This window comes from Megascapheus bottae, chromosome 3 (genome assembly GCF_031878675.1).
Source record: "Megascapheus bottae isolate mThoBot1 chromosome 3, mThoBot2.hap1, whole genome shotgun sequence".
NCBI classification, from domain to species: Eukaryota; Metazoa; Chordata; class Mammalia; order Rodentia; family Geomyidae; genus Megascapheus; species Megascapheus bottae.
Window position 1 is genome coordinate 36,787,223 of NC_143511.1, and position 27,450 is coordinate 36,814,672.

The 27,450-nt window shown below is 43.8% G+C and overlaps 1 protein-coding gene across 1 annotated transcript in view; it reads right to left on the minus strand.

Moving 5' to 3' along the window:
• The window catches only part of LOC150065348 (semaphorin-4D-like), a 60,348-nt gene that overhangs the window by 7,453 nt on the left and 25,445 nt on the right, over positions 1-27,450 (minus strand). Inside the window, 12 exon segments of the mRNA XM_090329923.1 lie at positions 10,454-10,569; positions 11,344-11,566; positions 13,397-13,512; positions 14,355-14,577; positions 15,862-16,009; positions 16,094-16,269; positions 18,422-18,573; positions 19,440-19,553; positions 20,713-20,806; positions 23,371-23,469; positions 25,080-25,142; positions 26,953-27,098. Coding sequence (XP_090186049.1) covers positions 10,454-10,569; positions 11,344-11,566; positions 13,397-13,512; positions 14,355-14,577; positions 15,862-16,009; positions 16,094-16,269; positions 18,422-18,573; positions 19,440-19,553; positions 20,713-20,806; positions 23,371-23,469; positions 25,080-25,142; positions 26,953-27,098 — 1,670 coding nt within the window.

The window sequence follows — 27,450 nt, forward strand, 5'->3', positions numbered from 1 at the left end:
GAGGATAAAAAAAGAGTGAAGAAATAACTTCACATAGTACATTAAAAACAAGCATGAAGATATTTCTTATAACACAATTAGCTAAGTTTCACCTATGACTGAACAGATGGACTTACTGACTCAGGACAATAGCTTGGCCTTCAATGAGCTTAGTACCTTCGCATGGAGCCCAGGTTACCCTGCAGAGTGCGACCTTATCCTACTGAAATCTCTTCAAATGGTGCCAGACCAGAGAGCTGGGGACCCAAGTAGTCCCTTAAGGTAGCAAAAGTTCAAGGCCAGGCACGACAGGTATGTTCCACCATGACTTGACCTCCCCCACTCCCCCCCCCTCTCTCTCTCCCTCTCTGTCTCTCTCTGTCTCTCTGTCTCTCTGTCTCTCTCTCTCTCTCTCTATATATATGTATATATATATTTAGTGTGTGTGTGTGTGTGTGTGTGTGTGTGTGTGTGTGTAAAGGATGTAGAAGTTCACACACTGTACTCATTAATATGCCCCAGTTGTGTGTTATTCTCAAGACTATGCATGAGAATTAAACATGGTTTTCTCTGCTTAAGGAGTAACTTCAATTGACTGCGGGCAGCATTCATGCCTCTTGCCTCTAAGACCTGTGCCCAGACAGATGCCTGCTTGAACTGGTGAGAACAGTCAAGCCTACAAGCTCAATACACCAGTGATGTATCCTGGTGATAGAAGCATATAGAAGTCACCTCTCAGGACCCCCTCTGTTCCTACCAAACTGAGACTCACATGAGTTGTCAAGACTCGGAGTAGCACAAGTTGCCTTAACAAATGGCTCAACACAAATACCACCTATCAGAGACAGACCCAGATAGGTCAATCCACCCTTCAATGTATCTGGGTTGAAAGAAGCTCCTTTAAATCCATTTCATCAAAATTGCAAGCTTGCTTCATGTTAGGGCTTGATTCCCTTTATGGACAGCAGATTCCTGGGCCAACGCAAGGCAATGGAAGCATAGGCATTTCTTACCTAGCCAGGGAATGTGAACCCATAGCGGGGAGACAGATGGCCTCCATGTACCTGTGAAGTCCAAGGGCCAGCTTTTCCAAATCACTGCCTGCTGCTCATTACACCCTTTCATTTCATACTGACGTCTTTCTTTCTTTCTTTTTTTCTTTCTTTCTCTCTCACTCACTCTCTTTTTTGGCAAGTTTATAAAAAGTGATGGAAACCCAGCACTTGTGGATCATACGACCCTAGCTACTCAGGAGGCTGAGATCTGAGGACGATGGCTTAAAGTCACTCCGGGCAGAAGAGACCATGAGACTCTTATCTCCAATTAGCCAGCAAAAAGCTGGAGGTGGAGCTGTGGCTCAAGTGGCGGAGCAATAGACTTGAGTGAAAAAGCTCAGGGACAATGTTCAGGCCCTAAGTTCAAGCCCCAGGATCAGCAGGGTGACATGACACCTGGAAAAATGGACGAATAAGTTTCTGATCTGCGTCTATCTATCATGTAAAAACTCATAGGCATAAGCCATAGAATGGCGAGGATCTTTTACTAAACCTTTAACTAGACACCATAACCCTTCTGGGCAGACATTTAAAAACCACCCCTCATGTCAAGGCTCCAGTGCCTCACGGCTGTAATTCCGGCTGCTTAGCTGCAGAGGCTGAAGTGATTACAGTTAAAATCTGACCTGTTTATTACATTTGGAAATCCCTAACTCAACAAATAAGGTGGCCTGGTGGTGGATTCCTGTCATCCCAGATACAAAAGGAGGCAGAAGTAGGAAGTTCATGGTTCAACTAATGCTAGATAGTAAGTTAGAGGGGTGTAAGGCCCTGGCTCCAAACCTCAGTACTAGAAAAACAAACTCCCAGTGTCATCCCAGGACTTCCAAAGTCATCTATAATGATTTCTTTCCCTTCAAAGAAACTAACGAAATACAGGAAGCAATTGTCCTTGAGATGTAAGAAAATCCGGTTCATGTTCCTCCCTTTGATTCTGGTGACACCCTGACCTTTGCTTCTGGTCCGCAGGGGCGGTACCTGACCCCTGACCCAGCTCTCTAAACCTTGAGTCATGCAGAGAAAACTACTGTGGAACCATGCTTGCCAATGTCTCTGAAAGATGATCTCAGTTCATATTCAAAGCAGAGGAAGTTTTGGAAAAAGACTCCTAGAGGGTAGACAGAGCAGTTGGTGTTTAAAGTTGGGTCAGTGGGCAGTGTAGAAGTCTACATCTCCATCCACCACGTGGATGCTTGGCACAGAGGTGTCATCTGTGACCAGTTCCATAGAGTTTAGGACATTGTGGTAGAGGAAAGAACTCACTTTCTCCTCCACTGGATACAGAAACTAATCATTGTTGACTGCCACTCTTGGCCATGTAATGTGCCAGTCATTATTGGTAGCATAGCAGAGCTGTATAGAATGTCAACAGCAGACTGTGCACTCTCCCTTGGACCGTTGTGAACTGGTTTCCTGACATCTACAGCAGGTGGGGGAGGATGACAATGAGTGACGTCGTCCTCCCTGCAGATCCTCAAGTCTGTAATGGCTCCCTTTGATGATAGAGAACCTATCACCCTGGGGCTCAGGTCTCCAGGTAGGTTAGCGATGACCTTATCGATAGAGCAGCTCCCTTTGGGATCATTCTGGATGACGCGTCCCTGACACATCTGACCTTTGGGAAGGAGTTCACAGAAGCACAAAAGCCAAACAGGTCACTCAGCAGGCAGCAGAGTGGGCCATGTTTGTGGCGGAAAGGCTGAGCAGTAACCTGACTTCCTGGTCACTACAAGCGGTGGCCTGATAGAGCTGCATAAGCTGGAAGTCAGAGACAATGTACCAGTCCTTGAACTCTCCAATCATTACCTACATTTGACTGGGTAGTCTGTGCTTCCCCAGCTGTCCCTGTGAGGCCTGCCTTGCCTGTACCTGCTCAGGTCAACTAGGCCACATCCCTTCAGATTCTGAGCAGCACCTCCGAAATCACCAGGAAATTTCATGATGGGCTTGAAGCGAAGGACATGAAAGTAAATCACTTCCGTTCTTTCTGTTTCTAAAAAGATAAAAACAACTATTTTACACCTTCAGTGTGTCCACACTCCAAACCCTGGAGCACATTGTATGGACTGGGGGTTAGCCAGTTGTATCTTTTGGATGCAGCGGGTGGTGATGAGAATGGGCACTACAGTATGAATTTTGTGAAAGCCACAGAGACTAAAGCAGTTACTGTGGACAGAGGTGAGGGGGCAGGAATCAAGGACATACACCTACCCTGTGCACAACAGCCTGTGGTACAGGCTGGAAAACAGCTCTCTGTCTCAGGGTCCTGGTCACAACTCATATTTACAGCAGCGGCACCACCGAGCTAAGAAACACCGCAGTTACCTTAGCACAGATGGGACAGCGGTCCTTGCTAAGGAGAGGGGCCCCCAACAGCCTGAGAGTTATGTATAGCTGCTGTCATCGTGGTCACTTACCCTATCGGCATAACCTTCTCTCTGTGCCGTTGTTGCTTTGTTTTGGGGGGATCAAGTAAATGACGAGACTGCAAGCTGGTCAGACAGAACCAGCCCTTGGCACATTCAGAGAAAGCCTTCTCTATACCCTCTGCATGTGTCTGTATATCCTGTATCATCCTGGATCACCTTGAGACAGATGCCAGAGTGCCACACGATCCTTATCCAATGTTGAGAAGCCACACCTCCTCCTTCCCACATACCAGATGTTACATGGCCCCAGGAGATCAATTTCTAGTGGAGATCATAGAAGCTGTCTGTGTGGGTACCAGTACAGCCAGCTGGCTCTGTACCATGCGAGGCAGAGGTCCGCCATACACCTTCCGTTTGAATGCACATGGCTCAATGGTGTGTTAGAGAGTCTTGCAAAGACATTTAGGGGTAACGACATAATCTGAGGGGCATTCAGACTACCTCCTGTAGTTTATTCAGGTAGTCTGCACAAGAGGAGTGCCCTTAAGATGGGACCTCAAGCAGCACTAGGTCCAAGGTCTGACATTGTCTCTGCTTGCTTTTACTCTGTTCACATTGACTTCTCCATTCTGCAGGCCCAGGGCCTATGGTTGCTTTTCTAGCCTTGGAAGAACAGATGGCATTCCTCAGTGCATGTCTCCAACAGGTCCTGGGGATAGAGGTGGGGCTGGACACATGGAAAGTAGACAGCCAGATCTTCCTCAGTGTTAACTTTGATCTGGAATATTGATCATCATCTGCATCTGCGTTCTAATTGTTTTGTTCTTTTGAGGCTGTTGCCTGTGCTAGTCCTGACCTCCTACATTCAAGAAAACCTTTTGCCTTAGCTTCTAGAATAGCTGGGATGATAGGTGGGTACCACTGTGCTGAGTTTCTGACCCAGTACTGACCTGTCCCCTTCCAAGGCTATCTCCTCTGTGGCTAGATCCATGCCGTGCTCTCAGCCATCACCTCTCCCTGTAGTGCTTCCAAAAAATACCCTTTACACAAACTCCCATTCTTACCCATTCTTTGGTACCCTACTGAGGTACTGTGTCTGTGGGTAGTCCACACAGTGCCATCAGGACCTGTGACGATGGCAGGATGCAGCCACACTCACATCAGATCTTCTAGGGGATTCATATACATGCTAGAGTGTGAATGTCTCTGGCACACAATGCATCTTTGCACCCGATTTTATACCTTGATGCTCACCAATTGTATCAGACCTGTCTCTCTAAATGGCCCAGAAACCCCTTTGGATTCAAGAGCAGGACTTAGGGAACTGCACTGCTTTCCCAGGGAAACTCTAAACATAAATTCAGTGGCCTCTGCTGCCACAATAAAATAATTTATCTCATAGTTGTGGAGATCAGACCTTGGCTAATCACTAATCTAACACCCAGTATATGTCTCTGTGCCTCGTGGAGGTCAGGGTAGAAGAATTCCTTCAATTTCCCTGTTCTACTTTCCCAAGCTGCCGGGATCTTTTAGGCACTTGGCCCTTTCCTCCATCATCACAACCATAGAATTGGATCTGAATATAGTATGCCTTGATGGCTACTTTGGGATAAGGGATCCTGGGAACTAAAGCCAAGTAAAAGACAGCAGATAAAGATAGAGCCTTCTGCCTTCTTCCTTTCTGCCTAAAAGCAAAGGATAAAAGCTATAGGTAATATAGACAAAAGCCACGAGAATCTGCAAAGGAAACCTAAAATGCGAAAATCCTTTGTGCTCACAGCACAAACTTGTCTGGCCTGTTAGCCTACATGCGTAAGCTATAATTATGCATAAGACAGAGGTTTGATGAGGACTATTGAGGAAGGCCCAGTGCAGTCCAATCTTTCTCAAGATTAACTTCGCCCTGGAATGCTGGTTATCATTATGCAACCTGCATTTGGCTCTTGGTGACTAACTGGTTCTGCTTGAATCGGGAAGGGTGGGCTACTCTGAACAGGGATACTTTCTGTCCATTATCATGTCATTATAAACCCAATGTATTCTTAACTTTTCTCCCCTGGGTTTTTCTATAGGTGGTTATGGATAATCACATGTTCAGAGAGATTGCTGAGACATGTTATAATTCTTTCCAATTTTCATACCAATTATTTCTTGAAGGTGGGTCTGCGGAGGGACTTGCTTCTCCAAGCCACTAAACCTCAATGAAAGCTTGTTCTAGAGTAAATGAAATGGTCATTTTCAATCTCTTTCTGAAGCAATCAGCTTTCACCCATGAAAGTATATTTTTATTCCAGTAGTGTTTGCCCCTCTTACCCCGCCCCTGCCATGTTGCTCTTTGTTGTTTTCTCTCCTCCTTCCCTTCCTTCCTTCATTTTCTCTTTTTTCTTTCTCCTTCTTTCCCTCTTTTTCCTTCCCTCTGTCCATTCCTTTCCCTTCCCATTTATTTCTAAAATCTTTGTGTGTGTGTGTGTGTGTGTGTGTGTGTGTGTGTGTGTGTGTGTGTGATACTAGGGTTTGAATTTAGGGTCTCGTGCTTGTTCAGCTATCTTGCCCATGGTTATCACTCTACCACATGAGCTGCATCTCAGCCTGCTTACTTGGAGATGGAATCTCATGTACTTTTCTTCCTGGGCTTGTTTCAAACTGCGATTCTTCATGTTTTATCCTCCATACACAGGCATGAGTCACTAGCACTTGGCCAGCTTACTATTCTCAATGACATTGTTATTGTTTCCAGTATATTTCATGTCTTGCCAAAAATCTCCTACAGAAAACAGTAATCAGGGTTGCTGTGCTGATCTTCTGGGAAAAAAAAAGCTGACATCAATTTCCCTATTCCCACATCAGGAAGACTGGAGCTGGCTCCTTCACGAATCCATGCAAAACAAACTTCTTCCATCATGTGTCCAGTTCTCTCCCACCATTTACCATCAGCCTTCTGCCTGTTTAGTAACATCTTTACAATTCATCACTCTTTGTTAAAGTAGTAAGTCAGCCGGACACTAACTTCAGAGTCTTTGGATTTTCACTTCTTTTCTGTGAAACAGCAACACATGCGAATATTAAAATCTGCCTGCTTTCCCCCTGTTAATTTGTCTTTTTTTAAGTTTATTGACAGTGTCTAAAGGCAAAACCTTAGAGGATAGAAGGACAGTTGCCCCTGGCCCCCCTGCCTCCGGCTCCAGCAGCAGGGTAATATCTCTTCACTGCAATCCCACCTTTCTCTTATCACGACTCTTGTGATTATACTTACTTCCCTTTTGCAGGTAGCAGAACCCACAAGACTACATCAATCTTTACCAGAAAAGTCTCAGAGAATTCAAAGTCACATGGCCTCTGCTCTGAGGAGGGTTGTCTTCAGACTGAACTAACTCTGCAGTCCCCTCCAGATTCATCGTGACAAAAACATCCACTTTTCTCTCTGTCAGGCCTTTGTCCTTCTCCAGAAGACCCCTGAAAAAAATTGACTTGGACTTCTTTCTGAGCAGTGGAGCTGAGCAGAATTTCAAAGACTGTCTGGGCAGATCCTTTAACATTTGTAGGTCAAGAGGCAAGGATGAGGCTCATAAAAGGAGAGGAAGAAGAAGAGAGACATGGGACAAGAAGATGTTACTGTACTTGAGAAACACTGTCTTCTCTGATTGAAGCTGGATCTCATTGATCATAATCTCTGGTTCACAGGACACGCTGGAGGGTACAGTCTTAGGAAGTGAAATGACTGCCTTGTGTAGCTAGGATCAAGAACTATAATCCCAGAGTTTGTACCTCTGACGCTTTGGAAGGGTATCAATGTATGTGAATTAATGCACCTCCTATCTGGCAAATATCATGTAACCCTTTTATTAAATACAATAAAAATATTTAAAAAGAGAGTTATTCTACTATCTTCTCTCTGTGGCCCATCTTCACCTCCAGCATCTAAGCACCTCAACAACTGTCTTGTTGGCTTTCTGAAAAGGGCAGGTAGCAATACACCCTGCTGTCTTTCCTCGATGGTTTGAAGAAAACTAGATTTTTCTTGTTCGCAAGAATGCACTTATATACCTTAGTAGTTACCACACGATTCGGGAACTTCCATACCACATGGGAACATGTGGTACTTCAGGGAGCATTTAAGAAATGCTGTGTCACCACTATGTAGAACATCAAGATAAATATACAATGTCATCAGTTCTGTTCACCTGTTCAACTATTTTTAAAAACAGATGCTATACGAATCGCACCTCCTAGTGGAAGATAGAACTTTAGGACAATGAAGATAAAGATATGTGTGATCATAACACAAGATGGTAGCCAGCTAAGCTAGCAGCAGTTGGCTAACAGCCCTGGAAAACAACAAAACCAGAAGGTTCCAGGCAGCAGAAATCCTACTTTTTACCCAACATTCCTTGAGAAACACATCAGTCCTGCTGGGATGAACCTCGGCCAGCCATGCACCTGGTAGCTATATCCTCAGGCTAAGTGTTTCTGTTAGTAGTTGCTATGAGGCTTGCAAACAGTGCGAATGTTACATTTCTTTTCTTTCTTTTATTTTATTTTTGTTATTGTAAGAGCAATGTACATAATTAAGGTAATGCGTGTATTTCTTTTTGAACAGTGCTACCCCTCCCCCATTTTCTCCCACCCTCCCAACTCCCCTTCTACCTAAAGTTGTAAAGTTCATTTCCAACATAGTGCCCAGTGAGTATCACTGTTGCATTGATTCACCATTTTCCCACTGTTTCTGTGATTCCCCCTTCATTCCCTCAAATCAGATAAATGTATACACAAGACAAAGTATACAGAAAAATTTTTAAAAAGTGCCAACAGGGAATAAACCAGAGGAAATTAAAAAAAGAAATAACTGCAAACAGTATACCATAAAAACCCCTTGGGGGCTGGAAGTGTAGTCTAGTGGTAGTGTACTTACTTAGCACGAAGCCCTGGGTTCAATTACTTGGTACCACATACACTGAAAAAGTCAAAAGTGGTGCTGTGGCTCAAGGGTAGAGTGCTAGCCTTGAGAAACTCAAGAACAGTGTTCAGGCCCTGAGTTCAAGCCCCACGACTGGCAAAAAAAATAAAAGCAGAAAAATCTTGTTTCCATTTCTTGATAAGCATCATTTTATATGCTCATAAGCACACAGCTGTTAATTGTGATCCTCTGCCAAGAATATCCTAGAAATAGTCTAGTTATTACAAATGGAGAAAACCATACAGCCTATGTTTATTTGGGTCTGGCTTAGTTCAACTTAATATAATTTTTTTTCTAGGTCTTTCCACTTCCTTACAAATGGGGCAACATCATTCTTTCTGATAGAAGCAAATTCCTTTGTGTATATATGCCACATTTTTTTGATACATTCATCTACTGAGGGGCATCTGGGTCAATTCTGTGTCTTGGCTATGGTAAATAATGCTGCAATAAATATGGTTGTGCTGGTAGCTTTAGTGTGGCCTTGTTTATGGTCATTTGGGTAAATGCCCAGGAGTGGGATTGCTGGTTCATAGGGGAACTCTATGTTTAATCTTTTGAGGAACCTCCATACTGTTTTTCTACTTCTAATAACCTAAGACTTCTGTCTGTTCAGAGTGGAGAGGTGGGCCTGGGGCAGTCTGGGCTGAATCCAAACATGCTTGCTTTGGTCAGAGCACCTTATCTTCAGACAATGAGACCCTAGGAAAACGTGGACAGTATCAGAACTAATTATGGGTTGAATGTCTTATGTAGATATTTGGGACCAGAAGTGGTTGGATTTTAAGCTTGTTTAGATTTTGGAATGTTTCCATATATATAATGAGCTACATCTTGGGGAGGTATGGGCATCTAAACATGGAATAAAATCATGTTTTAAATGTATCTGGTATAAAAACCTGAAGGTAAATTTGTGGTGTGGAGTTGTTCATCGTTGTATCAATTGGAACTAAAAACATTTCATGGGGAGGTTTTAGATTAGAGCTGCTCAGCTTGTACTCAGGGACTCCTTTCTTCCTATTCTTAAGAGGTGACAGTTCTGTTTGACAAATCCAGCTGCGCAGAACAGAAAAGCCAACAACTGAAGACAGAGTGCACTCCAGTGAATTTATATACCCCCACCTGCCTGCCTAATGGCTTGCAGAGAATTCCCTTGTGACCTTTTCTCCTTGGAGTGCAAGCTGTTGGACTACTCATTGGCTTGAGAAAGTAGCCTCTGACCAAATCTTCAAGCTTGCCCTCCTAACCCCAAGGCTGTGCTATTTGGCCAGTCCCATACTTTGTGTCAGAATGTGAACACTTGCAGACAGGGCACTGTGTCATTAGAGCCTCGGTCCAGCAATAAGTCCTCCATTAAGACTGTGTAAAAATGAACAAAAGGCTGGTAAACCAAATCAATAGGGAATGTCAGTATTGGCTCTTCTGTCTGTGAGGAAGAAATTAGCTGCCATACTCCAGTGTGAAACCAGAGCCACGCACTTCTCAGACTCTTCCAACTTCTAGGACACTGGCTTGTCCTGTCACTGACTCCAGGTTAACCCCAGAAACCCAAATGACACTAGAAGAGTTCCCAGATTGCAAAAAATTAGGTCTGTTGGTTGCATCTAATGAATATAGTCCGAGAGAAGGCTCCCAAAGGCACATGCAGCAACATGGATGCATTTGTTTCACCTTAAAAATCGAGAATAGCTATGACTAACTATGTATCTGTGTCTCATGCTTGTAATCCTTGTTACTCAGAAGGTGAGAATTAGAACCTCTCTGTGCCATGGTGTGGTCATTTTGCTTATCAACTAGTGCATGGATGAGTCCCTGCAAAGCATGACATTTCACCTACACACTCTGCAGTCTCACACACTTACCGTAAGGTCTCAGTGAAGTACTAACTCTCCATTTCCATCTGCCTCTTTTCCAAATGTCAGATCCCATTTTCCTGAGAAGGCTTTATGTGCTGCTCCAAAGGCCAGCTCACAGGGGCCAAGCAGGTCCCTCATCTGATCCCTTATCAACCAACCCAGGCTGGCCAGGCTAACATCACAGACATGCAAATTTTCCAAGGAAGAGGCCACCTAATCCTTTTGCCTGAACCCCTTTACCTTCTTTGAAGATAACAGCAGAGTTTGGACTGGCTCAGAGTTCTGGAAAAGCTGGGTCTCCTCAATCATGTACACATCATCCTTGAGGTTCACAGCTTTGTGTAGGGTGCCCCTGTCTGCAAGGTCAAAACTGCAGGTCAGCGAGGCAGCTCAGAGGACAAACCAAGAACACTGACCTCAGAAGCCAAACTCTCCCTTCTGCATCCTCAAATCACTTACCCAGTAAGGGTGCTGAGACTAAAGGGACAACATTGCTTAAAAAGAAAGCCCTTGGCACATAACCAGTTAGAAACTCCAGTTAACTTGTTATTTCAATTTTCTCGTGTCTTACTGTTATCCCACCATTGTTCATCAACAATGTCAACTCTGTGACATTGGAAGGTAGATTGTATGTGATGTGGTCTCTGGATTTCACTGGCTCTAATGCAAATTCCTCTTAAAAGGGACTCCAGGCTGTAGAGAGCAGGGCACACAGCTAGAGTGCTTCAGGCATGAGCTTAGTATTCTAGCAGTTGCCATAGCTGTAGTCTACTGTGTTTATTCAGAAATGCTGGTTCTAGAACATAGTGATGAGGGAGGCCTACCATCTGCACTTTAAGAAATGCAAACTTGATAAATGCATGTAATCTGTGCTGGTAAGGCAAGAGGTATTTTTTTTTTACAGTATCTTAGAACATACAGGCCAGGAACTTAAAAGTTTTTTAAGTGCCCCACCTAACCTGATGGTTACAGAGACTTGGAATTCCAAGCGTAGAAAGCAAAAGATCCATTCATCCTGTCACAAACCAAAAGCTGTACACCAAGAGAGAAGCCAAGTCTACCTACAAAGGATTTGAGGTGAGCTTTCCTTTTCTCATTGAGGAACTGTGCCTGAAGACCTCAGCACCTACCTGTGCTGATAAACGTGATGTCGTAGAATTTCCTATCCAGAGCCTGGGTCCTGTCTACCACAATCTGGGTGTACTTTATGTCTTTTCTGATGAATTGAGGTTTGTTGTTTATTGGTGTTACTGCATCATCCATTAAAGGGTGGTCTCTGATGAACTTCAGGATATTGCTTGGTAAATTCAAAGAGCTGTTGTATTTGGTTTCGTGTGCCTCACTGTCAATGCACTGTGAATGAAAAATGAGTAGTTACCACGCTAGCCCATTGGAGAGAGGTCAGGTGTAGCGCAGAATGTCTCCAAAAAAGACTGACAATGGAAACCTGAGATGACTTGTCCATAATATAAGAACACAATTTTGGAGGACATCTACAAGATAAAATCATGCTTTTGAGACATAATAAGAAAAGTGTCTAGCAGTGAAAAAACTAAAAAAAAAATCATATGATAGCTATCTCATGAGACAAAAAGCAAGTCAGGCATTGCCGGAAAAACCATACAATTCCAAGTAGCATAAGAAATAATGGCAAGATGGGCTTTTTTGTTATTGTTTTTGTTTTTGTTCAAGCTTCCTGATATATAGAAACTAGAGCACAGGAGCATCAAATAACACATTTTATTGAATGCAATTTACACAGAAGAAAGAGGACAATGTCAGTGCAAGACATCCAGAGAGACAGAGCTTCTGTGCTTCCTGCAGAAGGCCAGGGGGATCTGGACCACTCCTGCATTGGAGCCGGCATAGATAAACTTGCTGTCCTATGTGTGGATGGCTGAGGCTCTGAGCATTTTTAGGAGTTGAGTATGTGCTGCGTTGAGGGGGAATGTCCTTTCTATGTCAGGACCAGTCGGCACATAAGGCTGTGGAGGTCCAAAACGAGGATTACTTATAGCTGTGCGAAAAGAAAGCCAGTGTCTGGTGTCCAACAGGGCAAAGGCTCACCAGGCCTTTGATCTGAATCCTGCCTTCCCTCCATCCTGAGCGCCCCCTGCCAGCCAGCCTGACAGCTTGCAGCTTCTCCAATGCTAGCTTCTTTAGGAGAACTCTGATCATTTGACTTGACCTTCTGTTGTCCTAACTGGTGGAAGGGATCCCCTAGCCTTACACCCTAGGTTGACTTATTAGCAACACTGCCTATGAGACAGCATCACAGTTGGAAACCAAACCAATGTTTTTTCACTCAGCCACCTTTGTAAGGAGGAAATCAGCTGCCAGGCTCCAGTGCAGACCCGTTCAAAGCCAAGGCCTTCAGATTCTGGTCACATCACTGATTCCAGATTAATTGGAGTGGCTCTCCTTAATATAGGTGATCAGGACTGATGGTTATATCTAATAAACATAGTCTGACAGAAGGTACATGTATGATGACAGCAATACCATGTTTCTGCCTGTGGAGTGGGAATTGTGTTTCACCTGAACGACCTAGTAAATGGATAACCTGTTGGTCACCTGTGGCTTAGACCTGTAATCTTAACTACTGAGATAAGAACTAGAACATGTGGTTGGAAGCCAGCTGGGCAGAAAAGCTTGTGAGACTCCATTTGCAATTAAATAGCCAAATACCATGCCTGGGGGCATGACTCAAGTGGCATACCACCAGCCATGAGCATGCAACCCTAATGAAAAACATTATATGCCTCTGGTTAGGAAGGAAGCAGGGTGTTGACAGAAGAGGGAACTATAGATTGACCTATCATTTCTCTTACCAGTTGGTACATTGATGTGTCTTTGTACAACATAACATCCCACTTATACAATCTATGATCTCACAGGCTAAGGACATAAGAACATTTTTGTTCATAGTGATGGAGTGTCTAACTTTGGCTGCCACCTTATGCACCAAGGACTCACTGAAGTTGTCTTTCCAGCTCTGCTTTGCCTCCTTTCCTAAACTTTAAATCCCATGTTCATCGTGTAGCTTTGTGTATTGTCCTAGGGACTGGATTACCTGGGCCAGGCAGACTTCAGTGGTCAAGTTCAACAATCAGACTCAGATCACAGACATGAAAAGTCATTCAGCAAGGCATCCAGCCAATCTTGTTTTCCCAACTACTTTACCTTCTTTGAAGACAGCACCAGGGTTTGGACAAGTCCAGATTTCTGGAAAAGCTGGGTCTCCTCAATCATGTACACGATGTTCTCAAGTCTAATAATTTTGTGCAGGGTGCCCTGTTCTGCAAGGTTCGAGGCCATAGGTCAGTGAGGCAGCCCCAGAGTTGGGGAGGGAGGACATACACCATGAACTCTGATCTTGGAAACAAAGTTCCGTCTTCCATACTCCCAGCTTACTTGTCCAATGAAGAGCATTGCAACAATTGCCCTTCACAAAACCAATACATTAGAGCATCACTTTACACATTTTCCTAATTTTTCTTATGAAGCATAAGCCCCTTCCAACATCATTCACCAGTGAAGTTGACACTGAGACAGTGAAAGGCAGATTCCAGGTAAAGGGGCTCTCCAAAGACCCCACTCTGCTGGGACTATAGGCAGCTGAGAGCAGGATACACAAGTTAGTAGAGAAGCACCGCGATGGGCTTTGTGCCCTGCCACCTGCCAAGGCTGTATGCCACTGCCATTATTGCCATTATTATTAGAGTGTACAGATGAGGGAGGTATATCTCCCACAGGTGAGGACTTGGATCAGCCTGATTCTTCTCAGGTTGCAGGAAGAAGGCCTACTGCAGAGCACTTTGGAAATGCCAGGCCACTAAGTGATCACAATTGATGTTGTGATATAAACACGTATCACTCCTCTTCCAAGACAATAGGGACTTCTTCGCAGCAGCTCATCTCAGACACAGGTCAGACTTGCATGTTTAACAAGCCCCCCGGGGAACATGATGTTCATCAAGACTGGAATATGGCAATATCTCAGCAATCCTTTCACACTGTCACAAGCTGCAAGGGTTACATGAAGAACAACACTGCATCTATCCATAAGGGGTTTATGTGAATCTCCTTTCTCTTATGTTAAGACGAAGCGTCCAGTGATTGTGAAGCCCTGGGATCTCACCTGTGGTGACAAACATGACGTCATAGAACTTGCCATCCAGGGCCTGGGTCCTGTCTACCACAATCTGCGTGTAGTTCACACCTGTTTTGATAAACTCAGTCATGTTGTTTATTGGAGTTATTGAGTCATGCATCAAAGGATGGTCTCTGACAAACAGTATGGTCTCGTCTGGTAAATTCAAAGAGCTGGTGTACTTGGTTCCATGTGCTTCTCTGTTGGTGCACTGTGAAGAATGAAAGGACTGGTAGCAAGCCACTGAATATTATCACAAAAGAATGGCAGTGGAAACCTGAGGTGCCCTCTCCCCAGAAGTCGAAGAACACAATTCTAAACACATCTACAAGACAAAACTGTGCTTTTGAGACGTAGTCAGGGAAGGAAATAGCTATCAACATAAAAAATGGACAAGATTGAAAATACATCATCCGATAGCCCTTTCTTGTCAGGCATTGATGAAAACAGCATAGTTTTAAATAGTATAAAAGATATGGCAGGAAGGATTTCTTTGGTACCAGCTTCTTGATGTGCATTAAAAATATTCAATTCACACAGAAGAAAGTTGACAATATCAGTGACAATGCCAGACATTCAGAGAGACAGAGAGACAAAGAAAGAGAGAAGGAGAGTGAGACAGAGAGAGAGAGAGAGACAGAGACAGAGATAGAGACAGAACAGAGAGATAGAGGGTTGGGGGAGATACAGAGAGACAGAGACAGGGACAAAGAGACAGATATAAAGACAGAACAGAGACAGAGAGATGGAGGGTTGGGGGAGAGAGAAAGAGAGAGAGAAAGACAGAGGGGGGGAAGAGAGAGAGCTAGTTATAGAGAAGCAAACACCTATTTGCTACTTGGGAAACAAGAAACAGGCATCCAAATCACCCCTGGAAATTTATATTCCCTTTATCTAAAATTGACTCCATTTAATAGGAAAATGCATGACTCTTACGTACTAGTGGACAAGATAGCTCAGGATAGTGGAGAAGCCTTTTCAGAAAAATTGTGCCTGCCTGCCTGCCTGCCTTCCTTCCTTCCTTGCCAGTATAGAAGCTTAAACTCAAGACCTAGGCTTAGCTTTTTTTTTCTCAAGGCAGGCACTCTACCCACTTGAGACACATGTTCAATTCTGGAATTTTGCTAATTATTTGGAAATAAGAGTCTCATAGAGTTTCCTACTGGATCTGGCTTCAAACAGGGATCCTCAGACCTCAGCTTCCTGTGTAAGTAGGACTACAGGTGCGAGCCTCTGGCACCTAGCAATTGTATGGTTCTTGATAGAAACTTGAAATAGTCATAGCTGTATTATATAGGGTTAATTTCACAGGATAGTATGGTGAGATATGTTCAACAGCACACAAAAGAGAAAAGAGAAGGCCCAAGCTGGGCTCATCAGATCTCAGGCCCAGCCAATAGCCAATGCTGCATGGGTTCTGTGTTTAATTTTACCCTCTGGCCTGGATACTTGAATGGGAAGAAGAGCCCTCTCCTGAAGCCCCCATCTCACTTACCGCCCCTGGCCGTGGAGTGGGTACTGGGCCACTGTAGGGCATCCATTTGTTATCAACCCCCATGTACTTCCCTTGGGAGAAGACTTCCTCTATTTTGGACTGTGTGTAGGCACAGACAGCTGACAACTGCACTAGCCCCAACTTGTCCCTGCAAAGAAGAGACTTCATTGAGTGTTCACAGAGCAGCAGGTCAGTGAGGGAAGGAAATATCCCACATGCCAAAAGCACTTACACCTGCAGGGTGAAGAGGGCATAGAACACAGGTTCCTTGAGGTCTGGGGTTCGCAGCACAAAAACATCTTGCAACGTGTTGAAGATCAGGCCCAGGTCTGGCTGGGAACAGATCAGCTTGGCCTTCAGGAAGGAAGTCCATCTCTTCTGTAAATCTCTCTGGCCACCAATGTCATTCTGAAACCCCAGAAACAGGACATTGCAGAGCTCACATTGATCCCAAAGCATGTAGTCCACATGTAAAATCCACTGCCTTCTTGTTCTCGCTAGTACTCAGCATGACCAACCTAGCTTTGTTTTCTCTTCTGATCCATACTGACTTGAATCAGAATCTGGATGAAATAAAACAAAATATGAAATCCCTGTATCTGAATGGCAGCTGAGCCGACCAATGGAGCTCTGGCTCCATTCTGGGAGGGCTCTTGTCTCCTGTGATGTTACAACCATGATATATCAACAAATGTATGTGTCAAGGACAATGGAATAAGAGGTAGCCTCCAGAATTGAAGCTTACCTTGTGTGAAGATGTGAATGTGAATTGAGAAATCAAGCCTCTACTTCTATTCTAACCGTGAAATGATGGCTCAAGTAGTGTGGATACAATGGGTTTCTCTTAAACATTGTTCTTTGGGCCTCTGGCTGAGAGACAACTGTAAAATGTATGTGACTTGTGATCTGCAGAGGACTCATTTGAGACTCCCAACCCACGTCCATGTTTTCCTTCCTGCAGTTTTGATTACCAGTGATTTTCCAGTCTCAGACTATAGACTTTCCTTTGAGATGGAAACCATATTCACATAACTTTTTGTAGTATATTGTTTATCATTGTTCTGATTACAATTAGTTACTATTGCTAACCTCTTATCCAGTTTAATTTATACATTAAACTTTACTATAGGTATTATAGGCCTAGAAGAACAGCATATGTGCATATTGTGCTACCCATGGATTCAGGCATCCATGGGGTTTATGTTATGAATATCCTATCCATCAGAGGAGAATCACTGAAGAAAATGGATACACAGAGTATGAGCTGGAAGCTTTATTTACCGTGGGCATAATAAAGACCCATCCGGTTCTCTTCTCTACTGTTAAGAACAAAAGATACATTTTGTTCTTCTAAGAGGATTTCATCTTCTGATGTTTAGCAGAGGGAATTTCCAGAATGTGTGTGGCCATTTTCCCCATGGGCTTTCAGCTCTTCAGAAGCAGTTGTGTGCACAGGGTAAGAGGTACCAAGAGCTGTGATTATCCAGGCCCCAGTCCAGCAGAAAGAACAAGTTCAGGACAAGAAAAGGACTCAGGGGAACAACAAAAATTACTTCAGACCTGCAGCTCATGTTTGATTTGGAGTAAGTGGAAGGCAGGCTACAGTATCTGTTACAGACCCTGTCCATGCACGTCCTTGCAACCTATTACCCCAGAGCCAGGTCTCAAGGTCAGTGACAAGGCCAGACTGGCTCTCTCCTCCTGACAACCACAGATCTGCAGGAGAGAAACACAGTGAAACCATGGAGATCATCTGTCTGGCCTCTGTGCAGAGTTCTGCTTACTCATCACCTGAACCATGTTTTACAGCATGGCCTGGACGCCGATGGTACTCAGCTCTACAAGGTGAGGGCTGAGGCTGCCATGGGGTGATGACAACCAGGGGACTGGGTAGAGGTCCAGGCAGCCGGTATGGTGCCAGGCAGACACTTGGGTGTGTACAGTGTTTTCTGCATGGTTCTGCGTGCCTTTCCATGTCGGGGGGAGGGTGAAAATGTGGCTCTGACTACTGCTGGCTGTGTGTTCTGTTGATCCTGATGGTTTAAAACCCATCCCCTGTCCTGCCCGGAAATGCCAGTTTAAGTACCTTGAAGTTTTCTAATTCCAGTATTTTTCTTCTAAAAACCCACTTTTATAAACAGGCTAAGCCTTTCCTCATGTATCAAATGTCAAGACTGATCCTGACAAACATTTCAATGTAGTTCTGGCTTCTTCACCTCTAGCTGTTGGTTCATGGTTCACTCTCAGGTTGATTGGGAATTTCAGACAATCAGATTGTAATTCCTACAGGATCTGGCAGGCACAGGCAACAAAACTGGACTTCTAGCGTGGGGAGATCTGAGGACGGTGCTTAAGAATCACAAGCTACTGGGCTACAGGCTAGGTGCCACCCTCCCCTTAGTATCCACAGATGCTGATGAAGGGTTCCTGACAACAAAAGGATTTTCCAGGCCCTTCTATGGCGGCAGCAGTAACGGGAAGAGATTGGGTATCAGGGAAACACGCTTCCAGGTTTGCTTTCACAGGACAAGAAGGCCTAGACTAGCAGCCCAGCACTCACCTTGCACACTCTTGCAACCCGGGGGATCTTCAACTTGAAAAAGAAGTCATACTCCACAGGCACTTCCGTGAAGAAGAAGTAGACCTTGTCATTATCAGTCTCGGGACCATCGGGGCCTTTTCGGATCACATCAGCAAAGACGAAGTTAGGGTCTGCAGAAAGGTGACAGGGGATTGTCATTATATACAGAGATGTATGAGTGCCTGATCCTCATATTGGCAGTTAGTGTAGCCTTGGGTGCTGGGGACCTTCCTGCAATGCTATCTGGCTTGTGTGTGCCATATTCCAAACAAATGCTTGCTCGTGTTGGGAATGATGACCGTGCCAAGACTGCCTTGCCTCATTCTTCTTAGCCTTAGAGAAGTGTTCTAGGCTGTGGCCCTGCAAGTCAATGTCCCAGGGTCATGAAAGAAACCTACTGGAACATCTCAGCTGGTAGACAGACCATATGCTGCTTCATAAAATGACTCAAACCAGTTAACCCCAGCCGCCAAAATAAGTGCTTCTCTATGAGATGAGCAGTGTTCCTGCATACTAAATTCTTCCTGGAGACCAAGAGGCTTCGAAGGGACCCAAAGTCCTATTGGCCAGTGCTCCCCACCACCACCAAAAACACAGTCAATCTCCTCCTAACACCCACTCATCAAAGTCAGACATCCACAGAGTATTATCTAGGAACATCAGGGCACCCTCTGATTCTACTTGACCAGGATATGGAAGCATGACACAAAGACTACATCCTTCATTTCACCTCGAAATGACACCACACTCCCAAAGTGAGCAATCTTAGTTTTACATTTTCCATCCAATTGTTAGGCTTACAGAATCTCTCTTCTCAAGTGGGGGGGGGGGACGGTCTTCAAACAATAATCTATGGACAAAGAGTCAACAAATCCCTCACTACACTTGGGATACCAAACGGTTCCAGATATCCCACTGCTTAGTGGCTGACTAAAGCCCAGTACCCTACAAGGATAGACCTGGTGCATGCCACCATGTTAGATTCATTGTGTCTTACCATATAGCAAGTTAGTGTCGTACTCTGTCCGCAGAGGATGTATGTGAGAATATCGAGAGATGACCTGCAGTTCTCCAAAATAGTCAGTTGATGTCCCTGCATAAATCTGTCCATCTGTAGCAGCACAGAGGCAGAAGAGAGAAGGAAAGGAATCAGATCAGATCTTTTACTGTGGCACTAAGTATGATTATTTCAGAACTGAATTAAATCCTGCCATCCCCTCCAAGAAAAGAGACATTTCTCAATTTCTGAATGCTGCTGCAGCTGCCTACATCTATGTCTTTTCTTTGGTGGGGTTAAAGTCAGTAGCCACAATGAGAGCATTTTACAAGTTAAAGGGCAATAAGAAAATATAACACAGGTGAGAACTTCCCACATCTGCTAATACAGATGCCCCTCAATTTACCATAGGTTGCATATGAGGAAACATTTCTAAGTTGAAAACATTCTCACGTGAAACGCATGTAATACATCTTCTCTTTAGTAACTTAACTTTATAAACATGCTTAGAATACATGCATCAATCTGCAAGAAGATAGAATTGCCTCGTCCTAAACCTCTTTTGCAAGAATGTACTGAGCATCTGATGTAGTTAACTGAATATTGCTTTGAAGGTGAAGACTAACGTGTGTATGTAGGATGGATATCACATAACCACAAACTGTACATGGATCTAATAAAAGTTGAGCATAAACCTTTGTGCAGACAATGTACACAGCCTGCTCACTGAAGATGTCTGAGACCACAGCAGACAGCATGGAACTCCACATCTCTTTTTCCTTGCACAAAGGAATATACAGGAGCCAGGAGTTTGGCCTAGTGGTGGAGTGCTTGCCTAGCATGCACGAAGGCCTAGGTTCGAGTCCTTGGTACCACATACATAGAAAAGGCCGTAAGTGGTGCTATGGCTCAAGTGGTAGAGCTCTAGCCTTGAGGAAGGCCCAAAGACAGTGCTCAGGCCCAGGACTAGCAAAAAAATAAAAATTAAAAACTAAAATTTTAAAAAAAGGATCATACATAAGTTGTGTACCAAAGAAAGCCAGAGTTGTGTGCTACTATGGTCGTGACTGGCTAGCACTTTCAACAATGCATTCAATACTCTTCTTAAAGAATCTGTACTGAGAAATATACCACCTTCTGCATAGACAGCTGATGTTAACAGTATGCCAGGGAAGACAAAATGGAGGAAGATATGGAAGCCAAAACTCCCATGCAGGACGAAACATGGAGCCATGACCTTCAGGGGTGAAGGAGACTGAGTAGGGGAGCTCACCCAGCATAACAGATGTAGAGCTATACGCAGGGCTGTAAGGACACTTTCCTCTGCCATCCTCATTTATTCCCAGAAACTTGAAGAATACTAAGTTCTACGATGGAATAAAGAGAAAGAGCTTCATAAAAATCAGATTTTCCATTCTTACAGTGTGTCTTTGTGCCGTCTAACTTTACAGATTCCTTGTTCCTGGAAGACGAATAAAGTGGAGGAAATGGATGCTGGACCACATTGCTGTGCTGTATGCCACTGGTGCCCCATGCATGCATCAGTGCCTCAAGCCCTGACTCAGCTACTCAAGATCACTGTCTCCTCATCTGGAAAATGGAGACCTAGATGCTGATAACTTCAGGGTTGTTAGGAGGCCAGAGAGAACCTAATACAGGACGTGCTCAGCCAGTGACCAGAGGCTGTGTGCAGAACATTACTACAAAAAACACAGGGAGAATGACATTATCCAGTCAATCAGGAGCACAAAGTGGAACTAAAAGCGAGAAGCATAATCTTTCCTTTCTTTCACTCACAAAATCATATGCCAGATGGATCCAGGTACTTAAAACTCCAAGCCAATCCAAGCCACAGTGAAAGAAAGCATAGCCCAAGAATTCAACCTTGGTCTAATCTCTTTCTACACACAAGAAACTCTAAGATGTACATAGAATAAAATGGAACTACCCAAGTACAAAATATTGGAAAAGTGAGACAAATTGAAGTGACAGGTAATTAAGAGCAGAGAATACCTAGAAATGATAGGTGATATATTCATTCCTGAAATGCTCTGATGCACAAATATTTCTGGTATCACTCCTTTGCTTTGCACCTAAGCAAAAAAACTTCTTTATTTCAGGGCTTAGGTCTTTCTATCTGAGAAACACTGTCCTATCCCATATCAACTTAGAGTCCAGTGTCAGAGGCCACCAACAACCAGGTAAACTCATACTGTGGATCACACCATAGATGTGTCTGCAAGTACCTGGTTTCCTAAGTAAATTTCTCTTTTGATTTTTCTTGTCTCAACATGTCGCACAGGCCTGATCTTGAACTCATGATCCTTCTGCCTCAGCTTCCTGAATTCTGGAATTGTAGGTATGAACAGTTTCACTGACCTAAGTTAATTTCTAGTGAGCCCATCCGTACTTTTTCTTGCCATTTTTCACCCCAGGTTGAATTGATATTTGTTTACTTGTTCTATTTGTCTGTTTCACAGTGCTAGCGATTAAACACAAGATGTCTTGCATACTACACAAGCATTTTTCATTTCAGTAGTTTCTACCCAGCCATGGCTTCACCTTCCACACAAAACTGTGCTTCCTTTGCCATTTTGCAGGGTTGGGGCCCAAACCCGGGATCTCTTACATACTAAGTATCTGATCTGAAGTTAATAACTTTTGTGCGTGTGTGCCAGTCATGAATTCAGGGCCTAGGTATGTCCTTTAGCTTTTGTGCTCATGGCTAGCACTCTACCACTTAAGCCACAACTCCATTTTAGCTGCTTCTGCTTCCACTCTGCCTCCTCCTCCTCCTCTTCTTTTTCTTTTTCTCCTCCTCCTCCTCCCTCCTCCTCCTCTTCTTCTTCTTCTTCTCCTTTTTCTTCTCCTCCTCCTCCTCCTCCTCCTTCTTCTTCTTCTTCTTCTTCTTTTTCTTCTTCTTCTTCTTCTTCTTCTTCTTCTTCTTCTTCTTCTTCTTCTTCTTCTTCTTCTTCTTCTTCTTCTTCTTCTTCTTCTTCTGTTTCTTCTTCTTTTGGTGGTTAATTGGCAATAAGATTATTGTGAACTTTCCTGATGAAGCTGGCTTCAACTGGCTTCAACAGTCCTCAAATCTTAGACTTCTGAGCAGCTAGGATTAAAGGGATGAGCCACCAGTGCCCAGTGCTTCACACACACACACACACACACACACACACACACACACACACACACACACACACAGAGACTACATACAGACATACAGACATACATGCATACATACATACATTTAACTCTTCAATAATTAAGGATCCTAGCAAACAGCTTTTCAGTTCAGTAGTTTTTCAGAAGAATCCTCAGCTGTCTGAATGTTGAAGTGAGTGGTGCAAGGCTCCCCCATAGCAAAATGTAGAAGATGTCAAGGATGTGACTGGAGGAAGGACAGTAAATGATCTGCTCAACCCATTCAGAGCATATGTTCCCAGGATGGGCACTCAAGTGTACAAGATCACATGAAAGCTGACACCAAGTGAGGACAGCTCAAACCCCACCAATGCCCTGGCCAAGGACCCGTGCACAAAGGAGCAAGTTCTTTCTTCAACTGATTAGAGCCCACTGCAACCAGGCCTTTTGGGGTCAAAGCACATGGGTGCCTGTTGGCAGTTCACTTTCTAGAATGCCCTTCTGACAATTTCAAGGACGTTCTCTGCCCTGACCCAGTCTCAAGTCATACCCTTGGCTAAGGACATGAAAGCTCAGAGGTATCACATGCCTTGCATTACTCTTCTACAACTTGGTGAGGCTTTCCAGAGAAAGGAGTCTTGAGCTGTCCCAGCCCTCAGGCTGCTGGTTTGAGACAATGCTAGTGGTTTTGTGGTGGAGTTTGCTTTATGTTTTCCCCTAGCTTACTCTGCTTTAAACCCTGTCCACACTTCTGTGAGCACCACTAATAACAAAGAGTGTGTGGACTTACTAGGTGGTCACACTTTGGCTTGAATGCATTGGTTCCACACACTTAGAGAGAGTTAGCACTGAGGGGTTGCAGCACCCGGATAAAGTTGAAGCATTCTGCCTGTGGGGAGAGAAACACTATTAATAGCCAGCTATGGAGATGAGCTGTATTCACCTAAAATCCACTCTTTGTGATCCTCCCTTTCTTTCTGACTTGTTCTTCACACGATGGCCTGCCCATTCTCATTGAGCAGGGTCTGATACCATAGCCACTCTGCCTAGATTTTAAGCTGGCACAATTTCAATGCATTCTCTAATTGATGCCCAACAAAGATCTGGAAACCCAAGAAATGAACGAGTTGACCTCCAAAGTGTTCTAGAGAAACAACTGTAGAAAAAATGTATTTTATTCTCTTAATTACATACACAAACATTTCTTTGATGACCAAACCTGTCATAATGTACCCTACACAGAAGACCCCTGCTGCTCAGGGAACCCCAAGCTTTCATTCCTGTACACAAAGCTAGAAACAGCATTGTTAGGGGCCCAGAACACTGGAGAGGAGAAATTGGGTTGAGACCAGCTCTGCTCAGCTCTTCATCATAGAGGCCCCTGTAGGAAAACCAAGATGCCATTCAGGAGCACACAAACTATTTCAGGGAGAATAGTACTTGGATCGTATTTGCTCTAGTCCAAAATTACCTCAAATTAGGAAAGACTTTTTGGCTGTGACCATTTTCAAACCGGTGGGGTGTAATTCATAATCAGCTCCACTCCACAGAATGAGGAGAGGCTGCCGATCACTCTGTCCTCCACACTCTGAGGGCGTCTTGAGTAGCTGCTTCACTTCTCTCTAAAGAGCCTGCTGTGTATAAGATTTCATCACTGCCCATTGTACTCTCCCTTCCTCAGGGAGAGCTAAGTTTAATATATGAGAAAAAGTGTTTAGCACTTTTCTAAGGAAGTTAAAGAAGCCAGGTGCTAGTGGCTCCTGCCTGTAATCTTTGCTATTCAGGTGGCTGAGCTGTGAGGGTTGAGGTCTGAAGCCAGCCAGGGCAGGAAAGTCTGTGAGACTCTTATCTAGAATTAATCACAGAAAAATCCAGACATAGAGCTGTGGCTTACATGGTAAAGTGCTTGAGCAAAAGTTGCTCAGGGACAGTGCCTAGGCCCAGAGTCCAAGCCCCAGGACCAGAAAAACAAAAGTTGAAAAGATAACCTTTGGGGTTCCAAAAAAAATCTGCTCTGCAATTAGTCAATACTAATTTGAAATTTGCTGTAATTAAGCTGTCATACAAGCAATGATCAGGGTTGACTGAGCACTCAATCTGGGAACATAGACGTCTGCCTGGGGGTTCCACGAATCGTTATATTGAGGTGTGGGATGGGCTTCTATTCAAAATCTCTAAATCTTGGCAATGACCCCAGATGAGGACCAGGAACCTTAAATGTTACATGATGGGCCAATGGGCATTTGAAACAATTTTCCACAGTCAGATATTAGCATAAAGCTAATTCCTATGAAGTAGAGCAGAGTTCTTAAATTCCTACCAAATATGTGTCTACTCTGAGAGCAAACCTCCTCCCTGAAGAGTCAGGAGCAGAAGGAACAAGCCCTTGGGATCATTCAACCATGCACTCTACCCAGCTGCATGCAGAACATGCGGCCTTCATAGGATTAAACAACTAAGACATGAATGTGGGGTTTTGTAATCAGCAAAAGCACTTACCTCTTTTGATGGGTCCTTTCTTAGGCACTCTGTTCGGTTGCCTTTTGAGACCCTCCAGTACACCTGTTAGAAAGAATGAGTAATAAATTAAAAATGTGATAAAAATGCCCAGCTTAAAAATCGCACAAGAGAATTCAGATTCCAGAAGTTTCTGAACTGGGGCAAAACAAACAAGCAACTCAGATTTGGAAAGAGGGCTGGAAAGCCCACCTGAACATTCTGAGAACAGCAGCCTCTGGTTCACTGTGAAAGAATAGCAGAAACTTAAGTATTTGAAGCCTAATAACCAGACTAAACAAGGAGCTCAAAAAGTAAACCCTCGATGGGGCCGGGAGTTTGGCCTAGTGCTTGCCTAGCATGCACAAAGACCCGGGTTCAATTCCTCGGTACCACATACATAGAAAAAAGCCAGAAGTGGTGCTGAGGCTCAAGTGGTAGAGCTCTAGCCTTGAGAAAGTCCAAGGTCAGTGCTCAGGCCGTGAGCTCAAGCCCAGGACTGGCAAAAAAAAAAAATTAAACCCTCGAGCAATCAATCACCTAATTAATAAATGGAGCTAAAAACAGACATTTTCAAAGTGAAAATAGCTAAAGATAAATGTCTTAAAAGTTCAAAAACGGTAAGTCAATAAACACAATGAAGAAATGTCCAACATCTCTGGCCAAAAGGGAAATGCAATTCAAAACCACACTGAGAAATGGATACAAACACATTGTACTCATAAAATGGCATGTTGAATTGAAACCCCCTTGTACTAAATAAAAATTATTTTTGAAAGAAAAAAAAACCATCACTCTGAGATTCCATCCTCAATAAGAAGGGCCATCATCAAGAACACAAACAACAATAAATGTTGGTAAGGATGTTAATGAGTGTAACCACTATGGAAGTCAGTTTGGAGATTCCTCAAAAAAATAAAAATAAAAATAGAACTATGCTATGATTCAGTCATATCCTTCTGGGGAATTTTTCAAAACAAGTCAAGATGCTATAAAGTAATGAATGAAGAGAAGGGTGAATCGGTCAAGAATGCAATCTAGATACTACAAAAGTAAGAAATGTAAAAGAAGAGCTAGGTTGGGAGCAACGGGTGAGGATGTTGAAAAGGGTGGCTTGGATCAAGATGCATTGTATTCATAAACTGCTTCGTTAGAAGGCACCTCCTTTGTACAACTAAAAGGTAAAACGTATAAATAAATAAAAAGATACACAACTATGTGTCTTGCATACTGTTTATCATAGTCAAAATTTAACCAAATGAATAGTTACAGCTTAACAAAATGGATATCAGGACGCTGAAATAGTTTTTATTCATCTGAAGGACTGGAGGGAAGGGGACAAATAGTGAGCAAATACAGACACAGTACTCAAAAGACACATTGAAAATGGAATCAGGTATTCTTCTTCTAGGCATGTTCAGTGCCTGGCTGGGTGAGCTTCCTGTTAATGGAGGGTAGTGCTGAGGAGAGACATGGATCATCATGCTTTGCACTCATAAATTGACATGTTGAATTGAAAACCCTTTGTTCAACTACTTCCAGATAATAGAAGTATTTTAAGAACTGCTCAGGCGAATGCAGGACTGGAATTTGTCTCAATATCATCAGTGGCAAGAAGTGTGTCAGATAGGAATGGAGTCTGGTATGTGGATGCTACACAAGTAGAGGACTGAGCAAAGCAGTCATTGCTCATGGGCATGGTGAAAATTCATCCATAAAGATAAAAAGATGAAATGGAGGGAGCCTGATGACTTTTGGTGGATACCCTAAGACTGTGTTGTAAGATGACAGAAGAGGAAAGGTGTTCTGAGGATGGGAAAGGCCTCCTGCTGCAGTAGCACTGGACAGAGTTGGGGGAACGGGGCTTAGGGCTCACCTCATTCTGTTTCTGAGAGATGTTGAGGGCATTCAGTGCAAAGACAGCCTCCCGGGCGCCCACATACAGTGTATTCTGGTCTTCACTGAGCAGCAAGAGTGAATAATTGAAGATGTCTGGTTCATGAAACTCCATCAGATCTACCTCTGTGTAAGGGAAGGAGAAGTGATCAGAGGCAGGAAGAAAAGCCAGAGTCCAGACATGTTGAGTCTGGACAGTCCATGCAGTGACCGTGATGGAAGGCTGTGTTCATATATGTTGCTTTCACAGAGGAAACTGGAAAGACTCCAGCTTGCAATGTGGCTATCACCTGTCTGTCAATAGTCAGCCTGTAGCTGATCTCTGCAGTATGTGCGTGTGTGTAACATTAATTTGTGTACCTTTGTTATTTTTCTTACAAAGTTCCAAGCTCCCAATTCAGTGGCTCCTCAAGGGAATCACAGGCCAGATATCTTCGCCTGACATTTCTCTCTTCATCTATGTGTCTTTAATTATCTA